The sequence below is a fragment of the Athene cunicularia genome, assembly GCF_003259725.1.
Source record: "Athene cunicularia isolate RWA chromosome 4 unlocalized genomic scaffold, athCun1 chr4_part1, whole genome shotgun sequence".
In the NCBI taxonomy this organism is placed as follows: domain Eukaryota; kingdom Metazoa; phylum Chordata; class Aves; order Strigiformes; family Strigidae; genus Athene; species Athene cunicularia.
Window position 1 is genome coordinate 16,569,711 of NW_020799098.1, and position 13,041 is coordinate 16,582,751.

At 39.3% G+C, this 13,041-nt stretch overlaps 1 protein-coding gene across 1 annotated transcript; it reads right to left on the minus strand.

Annotated features, from left to right (window-relative positions):
- Positions 1–3,185: 3,185 nt before the first annotated feature.
- QDPR (quinoid dihydropteridine reductase) lies at positions 3,186–11,926 on the minus strand. The gene is made up of 5 exons (XM_026847166.1): positions 11,791–11,926; positions 10,016–10,156; positions 7,486–7,594; positions 6,040–6,123; positions 3,186–4,056 (listed from the first exon to the last, which is right to left on the minus strand). Exons 1-5 carry the CDS (start codon positions 11,909–11,911, stop codon positions 3,948–3,950), a joined length of 564 nt encoding a protein of 187 aa, XP_026702967.1. The 5' UTR covers positions 11,912–11,926; the 3' UTR covers positions 3,186–3,947.
- Between the last annotated feature and the right edge of the window lie 1,115 nt (positions 11,927–13,041).

Genomic DNA, 13,041 nt, shown 5'->3' on the forward strand with positions numbered 1-13,041 from the left:
TCAGCCTGAACAGAAGCTCAGGTTCTCACCCACTTAGGCCTAAAATGTCAAAACCAGCTTCTTGCCCAGTATTCAGAGGTCTTTAGATTTGTAATGATACTACTGATATTCTACTGTACAAGTCTCTTTTATACTTACTTGTGCTTTATTAAAATATACTTTTTCTACACCGGTAGGAGAAAAAGGTATTCATATAGAACAGATTTCTCCTGGCTGCCATGGCATTGGGACAAAGCTGTGTTTTGCTGCACATTTGTGTCTGATGCCACATGTAACAGCCAGCCCAGTTTGGTTTGAGTGGAAGAGCAGACTGATCTGCATGGCACAATTTGTGTTTTGCTTTTCCCCAGACCTCACTGATCTTTCTTTAGTAAACAGTTGTATGCATCTTCGAAAGGAGGTTGTATAGAAAAGCACCTAGCTAAATTGGCTCTGTGCACGTGCATTTTTTTCAGTACGGACTGGCTGCACTGTCCTAAATAAAAAAAAAAACCTGATAAATTCAGCTGCTTAATATATATAGAAATGGATAAATATTGCATTCCTTAGAAGAGGATAAACTTTTTACTTCTGCAGTATTACATTGTTGTTGATGGTGCCATATTAACAGTAAATATGCTGATCAGTTCAGGGGTCCTCAACACCACCAGAGTGGAGATTCATCAGGTATAAGATTTCTGTAAGAAGCACTAGGTTGTCCCTGCCCATGGCAGGGGGGTCAGACTAGATGATCTTCAAAGGTCTGTTCCAACCCAAACCACTCTGTGAAGTTCTTCACAACTGACCTGCACTCTCCAGCTGTGTCTGTTCAGTATGGATTGTCCCACAGGCGATGTCTCCTCACTGCAGCACCTACAGGTCTCTGAGCCTGATGAACAAGTCAGGCAACCCAGAGGCTTGCAGTGTCAGGGTGACTTTTTTTTCCTAGACAGTTACTTAATTGGAATAAAGTTTGTAAAGATGCAGGATGAAACTGGTCACATAAAGCCTCTTTTCCATCAAATTCTCCAGGTTAAATCTCTCACCTCTAGCAGCAAGCTTGACATACACTTGCCAACACCTTCATTCTCGCTCTCCAGCTTCCATAATGCTGTTTTCATCTTTCCACTCATACCTGCAACTGACAAAAAGTTAATAATCCAGTCAACAGTCTTCCATTCACAATTATGTTTTAACACTATTCAGTTTTACAGTCGGCATATTTCACCACTCTTACACTGCTACAGACAGCATATTACTGTTTCCAACAGCTGTATTACCATTTCCTATCCAGTAGGCACTGGTACAAGTTGAATGAGGACACTGGGGTAGACACCTTTTGTGGAATGGAGAAATTGCTTGTTTTCTACTACTCCTTCCCCTCAAAAGAGAGTAGAAGGAGGAAAGCTCAGTTGAGGAGTGTTCCTGTTACTATGTCCACACTCCATTCCACATGGATTTCTTCCACCTCATGAGTGTCTCAACAGCCATAGCCTTTCGTTTAACTAGCTGGGCGTGTGCAGCAGTCAGGATACGCACAGCAGACCCCTGTGAGGCGTTGAACCAGCACTGGAGCTGGATGAGTACAGCAGCACAGTGACTGGTGGCACTGCTTCACATTCAACACTGTCCTCACTCAGCTGTTCTGCTTCTAGCCTTGCACTGGTGCAAGAGACAACTAACCAGGCTCAGTCTCTGCAAGCTTAGTGACCCTCTCCTTAGCGTAGTGTAGGCACCTCCCCCATTTTTGAGGCCCTACTCTTGTTGACACTGGCTAAGCACACCTGAAGCATCTAGGTCAGAACCACAGATGTGCCTCAGGTTTTCCTACCAGGACGATCATGATGGTCTTTCCAGTGAAGGAGTAGGCATGAATCTAGCTTCTGAAATGCATTAATCGCACCTCACTGACTTTCTATTCTCTACCAAAATGTAAACCTGGTTTCTCCTTCTTTCCTCCTGTAGAATTTCAGGGTTGGTTAGTCACAACCTTCATCTTAATTCCACACAACCAACGACCAGCCCTTAGCCTTTTTCTAAGGTGATAACGACATTAAGGTCCAGGTATGTGTGCATAATCTACAAAAGATGACTGAAAATCCCCTGTAGCCCTTAGCAAATAAAAGGTTCTCTGCTCATCTTAGTCCCATCTGCTGTGTTATCATCTCCACAGCAAGTTCTTGCCACAGCAAGTTCTACAAAAACACCTGAGCCATACAACCCACTAGGTTCTTGGCCCTGTGCTCTTATAGAGATGGATAGATGCACATGTGGAATCCCAGGTGCTATCGTTCACCTATCCCAGGTGCTCCCTTCACCTTTCAAGGTTTGATCTCTCTTCAGGGAGTTTCCGAGACACAACGCAATAGATGTTTGTAAAACAACTTGAAAGCAACTGGGAAATGAGCTAGCTCGGCAAAGAGAAGCCTTCAAATCATGTAAGGTTGTAGTATGACAGCTCCTCTCTTTTCCAGAATAATTGAGTGACACCTTAAGTGTTTCATTCCTTATTAGTTGCAGTTTTTCTCTGTACTCAGCCTGGAGAAACTGCTGGTCAAATAGCATGGTGGCAAGTCTTCCATTTAAAATCAAAAGCAGCCTCATGAACTGACAGTTCTTGACTGGTTGGACAAGACATAAAAATTCGCCTCTACACCTCTGCTTGCAGCAAAACAAAATGGTCAAAAGGTCATCATGCAGCCATATGACCATGTTAAAAATGACATGGGCACATGTGAGCTTTCCCTAGTGGGAACAGGGAAAAGGTTTCCTGACTCACAGCAGTAAACCCTTCCCCAACACAACCCCAAAGTTAATAAAAAGTGCATAGAGAGAATGTACAAACTTTGCATATTCAGTTTTCAAGATGTTCCAAAAAACCTGACAGTACTGGTTCCATGTAAACCTATGCTCAAGAACAGGCAATTATTTCCACTCCGCAACCAAACCGTATTACCATGTAACATAATCGGATTAAAGAAAACATTTGCTCCAGCTGAAGGCCTGCCACTATGCGCAGCTAGTAGTTCTTTTGCAGCTCTACCACAGGAATGTATTTTATGCAGCATGACCAGAACAAAATAAGTAAAAAATTAAGTCCTTTGCCATAACTGAACTGCAAGTTCAGTTAAACTGATTAAAACGTTATACAGATACCTGTATTACAGTGATGGAGACAGTCCCGTACATAAAATAATATAAATTTGTACATAAAACAATATACATTTATTTAGCACAAAAGGTACCATATTCAAATAGAAGTGCATGTATGCTTTTTCTAGTACTTCTTTAAAGCACTTTTCTTTTTGAAAAGGTAAAGACCGATCATGACTAAAACAAAGACATACTAATCATTTGGCAGAACAACTGTTTTATCCTACAACTGTAGGCCTGCTAGCAGCTTATAAACTGTAATGCAGTTAGGAATTCCTTCTCAAGTGAGTCATCTCTATATGGTTCCATTAACACAGGTGGAACATTCACAAGAAAAATGTTACAAAACTATGACATTATATATGACTGCAATGTTTCCTATAATTACAGCCAACATAATATGCAGGGGCAGGGTTATATTCTCAGACAGAAAGACAGACAGGTTACTGAAAGATTCACAATAAATTGGCAAAAGCACTTACTGACAGAAGAAAATCCAACCATTATGTATGTGATTATACGACATAATTAAGAACAATTCCCATTTCAGAGATAACAGGTAAGTCAACATATAATGCTCAGAATTAGGACATCTACAGACCTCAAAGCCTGCAACTTTCATTTAGAGACAAATACCTGTTGGTAAATAAATGCTGATAGCTCACAACTGACAGCACAAAATATTACTTGAAATGTGGTTCCATTAATGACATAACTGCAATCACTGGATACAGAAGACCATCCAAATTACACTGGCAGACAGATTTTCCATATCTTCTCCTTTGCTGAAGTTCCACCACCTTAAGCAACAAACATCAAAGATGTGCTGCTGCAACTAGTTCAGTCTTCCCTCCGGTAGTTATCACCTGGATTAGACTCCCTGAGTTTGGTCGATTCTTTCCTGTTATCCAGTCGTAAAAGGTTCTGTTTTAAAATAAATGGATAAAACAGGGTGAAGAGGAGGAAAAAAAAATAAATACTACTATCAAGTATACTGACAGGAAGCATAAAATAAAAGCCTATTACGTTTCCTTCTTTTCCTATTGCCCTCTCTAGTGATTTCTATGTATGTTGTAAACCAGCAGTGCAATCACTGGATTCAGAGCTGCAGAGCTGAGTAGAGGCCCAGAGAAATCCTGAGGACTTTACAGCACACACACAGGATTTCAGACTGTCTTAAAGGAAAAGGCCAGGAGCTTACAATGTCAAAATGGCAAACCAAAGTGGCAAGTTTCTTCCACGTTAAAAAAAAAAAAAAATTTGGAAAGGGGAAGGAGAAGGTAAGTTGCCTTTACAGAATATATCAGAAACATGTATTTATGGCTAAAATACAGTTGCTAAAGACATTACACTGCCAACAAGCCATTATGACACTTAGATATTTAACTGTAAAAGTGGTCTTGGCAGAATCAAAGAAAGCTTTGACATATCCAAAATGGTGCCGAGTAAGATGGACTTATTCTAGGTAGCACACCAGAACACTCCTTATGAAAATGCAATACAAACTCCTTACTCAAAATATAATACAGAAAGTGCAGTGTATTGTTCGGGTCTATCAACCCTTCCAATATTGTAGACACAGCTGGATATCTCATCATGGCAGCTGCTATCCAACACAATGGCTTCCAGGGCACAAAATTCAAGTGCTACATAGGAAAATATTTCCTGCACCCTTCCCAAGATGCAGATGTTACCAACACTTAACACTGGATGTTTTTCTTCCACATTTAGTGAGATTTTCAGTTTTCAAAGCTGGATTTAAGGTTTAGGAAATTAGAACCCAAGAAACAAAAACAAGCCAATCAACCTAACTCTCCCACAAGGAAAAAATACTTTAAAAGTTAAAATTGAAAAAATGAATTTGTAAAACCTCAACATCTGACTAAGCATTCTCAGGAACTCAATAAATTAAAGATCTTGGTTTTTAACATTTTTAGGCCAACTAAATTCAATTGATGGGACCTTTTAAAAAGCCACAAACAGCTACATAGGCTTCTTGCAACAAAATACATTTCCCACTCTGATGTCCAGCTTCAAAAAAGTCACAAAGAAAAGGAAATCTCATGTCAGAACTAAACTAATCCCTGAACAATTAGCAACAGGCAAATTCAATTTCAGTGTCAGTTCTAAAAGACTTTAAAAATGTGCAAGAGTAAAACCCTTTATGGCGTATGAATGTAGATTCATCTTTGGTTTCCTCAAAGAGGCAAGACAGTTGTGTCCTTATTTGACAGCTCGCCCTCAGCAGTATCTTCACTACTCCCCATCACACCACAGAAAGCAGTACTCAATGCTGCACCTTCTCTAACCGAGAGGCATGAGAAACTGTACGCCTTACGATCTCAGCCTGCTGTTACGTAAGCTAGAGTTGAAGTTTCAGCATTTTGCAACATTATTCAGGACAAGGCTTTGTGGATGATGGAAAAAAAAAATAATCTTGACTAAATTTTTCTAAACAAGAGCATGAATTTTGCCAGCTGAGAGAAGTGAGCTAACACCATAGACTGGGCAGTAAAGAGTGTTTAAAATGAAAAAAAGAATCCCACCGAAGTTTACGTGCCTATTTGCAGTTTACCTTTAAACCAGACTACTGTCTCCTGCATCTGCTGTCTACAATTTAATTTGTCTACAGGCTTTATGAGATTCTCTGGCTTCCAACTGCTTAAGGCTATCTCCCTTGTTGGAATAACTGCTGTAGAGATGCTGAAGTTGATGGAGGTGGCCTCATTTTCTCCAGTTAAGAAGCCTATGCAATAAACCCAACGTGATTTAGAAACATGACAATAAGGAGATGATGGAGGAAAAAAAACACCCAAATCCAAGACAACTATTTAGAAAGAGCATGCAAGAAGATGCAGCAGCAAGAGGGACAGTGAGGAATTGCTTAGCTATCACACAGATACTCACTCAGCCAAGAATTCTAAGGGTGTCCAGGAGCTGAAATCTGCATCAGGCATTGATTTCCTGTTTGCTGGTGTATCTAAGGTAACACTGTGATAAAAAAGATAAGCCTTTTATTTAGACATCACGTCTCTGATGAGCACCACCTGCTTCTATTCATTGCTGTAACATATGCTTGAGTTTTATAGCACGCAGTATGGATTTCTCTTGCATCCTCTACATGTGTTAACAGCATATAGCCATCAGCTCCAATGTACACCAAAGGCTTCAACCTATAACCCCTCACCTTCCTGGCTCGCTGAACATCCCCCCCTCTAAGGCAATCACTTAGCCCACAAGCTCCCTTCCAGTCGCTCTCATGCAGAGAGGGAATGGCAGTGCTACGCTTGTTCACATGTACTGCATAGCACCCAGGCACCACATCCATGCTTTCAAACAGCCTCACTCCAGCTGAACATTCAGAGATTAAGTGCACAAGCATAGGGAGTCTGGACTTTGCTGATACATATTTATGCTACATACAACAGTATCAAGGGGTGAACTTTTCACAACTTCCTCACTGAGACGCTGTTGACAATCCAAGGTATAATTATTTTCCCAAAAATTTACTCAGGAACAGAATTTTGTGTGAGAACTATGCAAGTGCGGAATGCCCCTAAGTCCAGTGATCTTGGTGTGGGCCTGTATGTAAAGCTCTGTGGAAGGTGGTGTCAATTATCCAAACACTTCTAACGCCATTGCTCTCTAACCCAAAGAAGTGTGCCTAAGTGTGTGTATACAAGGAAAACAAAGCAGTGAGAATTCAGGTAGCGTTCCAAATCCCTATACAGAACTCTTCAATCTTAACGTTTGGGTCCTGAACTAGATAGGGGCCTGACAAGAAAAAATACTTCTCATTTTTGCAGCAAATTGTTAAATTTAGATACAGTGAAGACCTCCTAGGCCATCCACTTTTTACTAGCTTTCCTCATCAAAAAGAAAGCTGTGACAGGCATATACAAGCTCAGCTTTTTCTTTTCACAGATCCTCAAAGTGACCTAATTTTACTGATCAAGCACAGATATACAGCACCTTATAAAGAAGCATGTTTAACAAAGTCAAGGCCTGTCAAGTAATCCTTTGCTTTACTATTATCACACAGCTAAGAAAAAAAAAAAAAAAAAAAAAATCACATGTTAATGCATGGCTACAGTTAAACTGGTCAAAATTTAATCAAATTTTAATCCTAACACCTACTACTCTTTTGCAAAAGAAAAGAACTTAACCATTTTCAGGGTGACCTGCATTTGTTCATATACTCAACAGGTCTCCTTTCTCCGTGAAACTCTAAGTAGGTCTGAGAAGCTGTTTGTGCACTGTGAGCAGGACACTGCAAGCATATCCACGTGACTCCAGGTTACAGCAGTAATTAAATGAAACAACACAAGCAGAGGCAACTATGCAACCACTTACGGTAAAACGGCAACAGCAGCAGAACCAGACGGCAGCCCACTACTGGCACCAGCTAAACTCTGACAAAGCTGATGCACTGCTCCTTTGGCCATGCCATAGCCAATCATCCCTAACAATTAAATACAGGCAAATTAGAGCACAATCAAAACAGCTCTCAAAATCGTCAGTAATATGATAGAAACTCAGGTTGTTAGATGAATATTAAGACCACTTACCACAGCCAGAATGGAATCAGACTTTTAAAACATGTTGAAACATACGTATTAAAAAAGGCAAAAAGAAAAAAAACAGAAATCTCTTACTAGACATCCAGGAGCTATCACAGAACTCAGTTTACTCAGCACTGGAGAAATAAGCAGCTTACTAGAAGTACATTTAGTTAATGTACCCCAATGTACCCTGAAGGACAGGTTCTACAGGGCTAAACTTACAAATCTAATAGAGGAAGTGTGAAGATGCTCATAGAATTTAATAAGGCAATCATCCATTAATTTTAATCATATGACTAAGGTATTTGCAGGCTTGGAACCAAACAGATACTGCTCACTTCTCTCCAGAACCGTAACTCACCTGGTCAGCATCCCAAGTCTGACAGACCCTTCGGAAGAAACTACAAAAAACAATCCTCATGGTAGAAAATTACTAAGCGATCTTCAGGTAAAGCAAACTTGTTCCTAAACACTGTTGCTTTCTAGGCAGACAGTATTTAGCAGTGTAAGAGCAACAGGAATGAGAGCATAAGGCACACTGCTCAGGTACAAGATCTGGACAATCAGGGTGTTACAGGTCTGAGATGTCTCATGGTATATATCTGCCAAGCATTCCAGACACAGATTAAGCATGTAAAAAACCATAATGTATTTTGTCTACTACAGCTGAATGCCTTTCTGCCCATATGTATAAGTACACAAGCCCTTTCCAATGTGCCTGAGGAAGTATTTCGTATCAAAGTTACATAGGTAATTTTGCCCTGTAGCAGTGTTTCCATTATATTCAATTAGACATACATTATATTCAATTAGACATATTGTACAACGTCCATTTTTATTAGGAGAAATCGTGAGCAGCAGTAGCTAACTTATTTTATTGTTATGATAAAAATATTTGTATCTCTATCTTATTCCCGTCTTGTCTAAACCAAACATTCCAAACCTACTTAAGCCTTTTTATGCTTCTACTATTCCTAGCCATCACTGTCAGATTACTTTGTAACTGTTTACATGATTTTCAGTATTCTTCAGTTTGCATTATGTGAATCAACATTTTCACACAGGAAAAGAAAAAAAAAAAAATCACATTAACAGCAAACAAAGAAAAAGATTATTCCTTCCATAAGGGCTGGTAGTAACAAGACTAAAAAGTCGTATTTGCAAAAGTTGAGTCACAACGCTTTCCCAATTCTTCCTGATGTTAATAAGTTGCATGTGTTTGCCCAAAGCACTGCTGTTTTTCAGAAAAATCCAGACTCATTGAAACCAGCTAGTTCAAAACATGAAAGCAAGTTTGATTCTTGTGTTGTGGTCCCGACCTCCCAAAGTCACCCAAACTAAAAACATGAAAGTTTGCCAGAGTTCACATTTTTTTCATTTGTATATGGTCAGTCAGTAGTACACAGTAAATTATGCTTCTGCTTGTTCTCATAAAATAAGCCTTTTATCTTTGAACTATGCCAGATGCAGCTGTAAACACACAGAAGATAAATCATTAACTAGAAAATACAGTATATTTTTCCTGAAGTTTTAGACACAGCTTTCAGGAACATTCATAAATGTTTTATGTTTTAAAATTTTAGTACCTATGTCTCATCAAAATATTATTAACGTAACAGTAATCAAAGATTGGGAAATGTGAGTATTTGTCTCAAAAACTTTCCTCTCTCTGCCTGTGGGCTTGTGTGTCAGTGTTTTTTTTTTGTTTTTTGTTTTTGTTTTTTTGGTTTTTTTTTTAAATTAAATTGCTCACAGATTTCTTCCTCCATCCAGCCCAACTTGGCAAGGAGATGAAAAAACTCAATATTGGTATTAAATAGCTAGTGAAGGGCAAAGCCAAAAGTCAACAAGCTTATCTATGTCTGAAGCAAAAGCAGACTGGAATCACAACACGAATAGGACAAGCATAGTTAACAGAATCAGCTGAGTCATCACCAATGGAAAAATTGGGCAATTAAGGACTTCAGCCTTTCAGAACACAAATGCAAGATTTAACTTTATTTAAACACTGTACTTAGAGCTTGCTGTGTGCTTCTATTCATTATTTTCTGACCTTTTTTTTACCGTATCATATATGAGCCAAATACATTTCATCAACTCATGTCAAATATTAGTTAAATACTGATTCTGTTTGCACTCCAGCTTCAAGAGATTCAGTATTGCTACCTGTAAAATTACACCTTCCTTAAGTGTTTCAGCAGCAATCTTCCATTTGGCCAAGAAACCAGGGAGTCAAACTGTTGCTTCACAAACAAGAATGCTCAGATAACAGATAGCTGTAATTGCCGACACCCCAGCAGTTACCATGCATTGCATATTACCTGGGGTTCCAGATAAGGCAGCTTGAGCTCCCATTAAAGTCAAAAGGCCACCGTCTTTCAGATGTTTTGTGGCTAGATGACTGGAGATAATCGATGTCCAAACGCTCTGCTTCCACATCAGATCACAGTTTTTGTATAAAGCTGATTAAGAAGAGAATTAGTGACATCACCTAAAAGGTAGAAGACTTCTAACCTCGATTTCCTTGCTGTCACACAGAGTGCAACAGCACTATGCAACAAGATTACAGAAACATGCTTTCTACCATTTTCTACTTCCACATTAGTTAAAATATCAATTGATGTACTTCGTATTTCCTTGCAGTTTGGGGTCTGAGCCCCAGCTCTAGAGCATACATTCTAAGAAATTATCTGCCTTCGCACTACCAGAAATAAAAAAAATAAACACAAGATAGTTCCATTAGTTCTCCATTAATGGTTCAAAGATTTCCAAGTTCCTGAAAACCCTGTAGGGTTTGCTTCAATCTATGTCAAGGATCTCAAAACCCTCACATTAGCCTCATCTCACCTTGTAGTGGCATGATCTGTCTCTTTTCTTAACTTCCTCACTGGCTGCAAGAGAGCTACGCTTTATTAGTATGCAGATAGAAGACTCCAAGAGATAAAGGAGTTGAACAAAAAAATATTTCTTATCACCAGATCACTTCATAAACCAAGACACAATCTGTCTGTCTGACAGCAGTAGGCTGGTACGGAATATCCAAGATGTATGCATCTGTGCGTGCATTCCAGTGCCCCTACAGACTGGAGTGCAATCGCTGGCGCGGCAGCCTAAAGGGGCACGTACACCCATAGCTTCAAATGAAAGCAAGATCTGAACTCTCATAATTGTTTTTTGTCATCAATATCTGCACGGGAAAAGAATAGAAAAATGGTCACTAGCCACGTCAAAGATTTAGTGTTCAGAAAGAATCACTTCCCTAACACCATATGGAATAAGCGTAAATAACAGGGACCAGGCTGACCACCTATCCCAAGATAACCTGCCACCCTACCAATAATGTTACTGTAAATTATGGTTATGATAAATTATTTAAAATACAGTGCACGCTAATAACAATCGAATGTAATGCAACTGTGGTATGTGTGTCTTTCCATATTGTCTCTCTTTAAAAAGAAATCTTTGCCTGTAACATCCGAACTGGAAGTGGGGAAGAAAAGGACACATTTTTACCAGATTTACTCCAGACAGAAAACCTATTTTTTTTCTTGTATCTCTACACTAGTGAATAAAGCATAAAATTTCATTCCCAATATTACATGTTTAAAAGCTTTTTTTTAAATGGAAGGTTTTTTTCTGTAGCATCATCTCAGGTCATTAGACAGCTCCTTCCAATACTGTATTGCACAGTAATAACTCAGAGAGCTGCAGGAGGCAATGGAGGTTTTACACAAAGCAATGAATCAGGAAACAACATTGATATTTCTACCCAGACACTGTCTTATATAATTTGCCTGACACAAGTAATGGCGGCAGTAGTTCATGGATAATAATGCTGAACTCCTTCATAAAGTGCATCAAGGTTTTTCTGATGAAAATGGGTGCATCAAAAAGTATTACTGAGAATACTAAACTCAAATTTAACAGACAGTAAAAACTCAGAGAAATTGTTACTGAGCTATTTTGTACTTTTATGCTCAGGTCCTCTTCTGGACTCAGAAAGAAAGATGATCTCAAATGTCATTACCATGATTTTTAAGGATTCCTCTCAGATTTCATTCATGTGTTCACTAGCATGCTGGTACCAAAGGCTTACATTTAGCTTTGGCGCTGCCTCCAGCCCATCCTCCTGCTACACACAAGATGGCATCCACCTTTTCTTCACCAAGAAGTTTTCCAATCGCTGTTGTCACCTTCAATACACAGAACAAAAACATACTGAAAATATTAGACTGATGAGGTAAAAGAATAAATATCAAGACTGCCTTAAAGTTACTTTTTTCCAGTTATGTAGCTGAGCAACACAACACACAGCAATCTAAGAAGGTGCAGAAAATTAACATTTATGATCTATGAACTTAACCCAAAAATAAGTCATGTTGAAAGATAACTAGAGATAAAATTCAGACTGTACAGTGCATGATGTCACTGGAAACAACTGATTTGAGCAGGACAGAAAGATCTGACCCTTACCTACATCATTAATAAAAATTTGTATTTGACTTACTTTTTGACAGGTTCTTCTTTGGGTATGGTGCTGTTTGATATGGGAAATGAAACTCCAGGTCTGACCAGGACTACTGATGTCACTTTTGATGACGGTGCAAGAAATGAACAACTAAAGATTAGCCTTCTTTTATTGCTTCAATCTAGACATTCTAGACCACAACCATCAATTTAAGCCTGGCCTCTAAATTTGAGTGTGTATACTTTTAGATATCTGGTATCTTTCTCTCTTTCAAATATAAGACTTCACAGTTGGCAATGAATTTGTTGGCTATGAATTTTCTCTGCCAAAGTGAAAAGCAAGCAATCCATTTCTTAACAAAAGAAAAAATCCACTGGTTTTCACAAAGGTTCATCATTGAAAAATATGTTGCAAACATTCTATACTACTCTTTAAAAGCCTTACGAGTTGTGTAGATATAAAGGAAACACACTGGCTAGTGATTCAGTTTATCAGTAAGAGAAATAGGTTCAAAAGTTAAAATAATAAAAAAAAAAAAAGCTACCACTTGAGAATAAAGCAGAGTTTTTAGGCTAGCTTGGCTTCTCCCGTATTTACCTCTAGTAACTAGTGCATTCTCTAGGGATGCCATCGGGGCTTAGGGTCTGCACGCTTTGCATGTACCATCTACCTACGTACAACGCATTTTAGAGTTCGGACATCAGAAGGAAGTGATGCATTTTAAGATGTCCTCATTCATCTTCGTTATACCCATCTGAATCGGTCCGTGACTTCTCAGGTCACCGGCCGGGCTCCTTCGCCCCACAGCGGCGGCTTCTTGCCCGAGAGCGGGCCGAAGCGCCCCCAGCCGCCAGCGAAGGGAGGGCGGCGGGCAGGGAG

Bases quoted from the DNA above. Each gene is read 5' to 3' on its own strand.
- QDPR (XM_026847166.1), bottom strand. From the start codon at position 11,911: ATGTTTTTGTTCTGTGTATTGAAGGTGACAACAGCGATTGGAAAACTT. The intron at 10,157-11,790 runs GTAAGCCTTTGG...CTTCTTAATCAG, and splicing joins AGGCAGCGCCAAAGCTAAAT to CTTTATACAAAAACTGTGAT. The intron at 4,057-6,039 runs GTGAGTATCTGT...ATTTTAAAACAG, and splicing joins CCCTTAGAATTCTTGGCTGA to AACCTTTTACGACTGGATAA.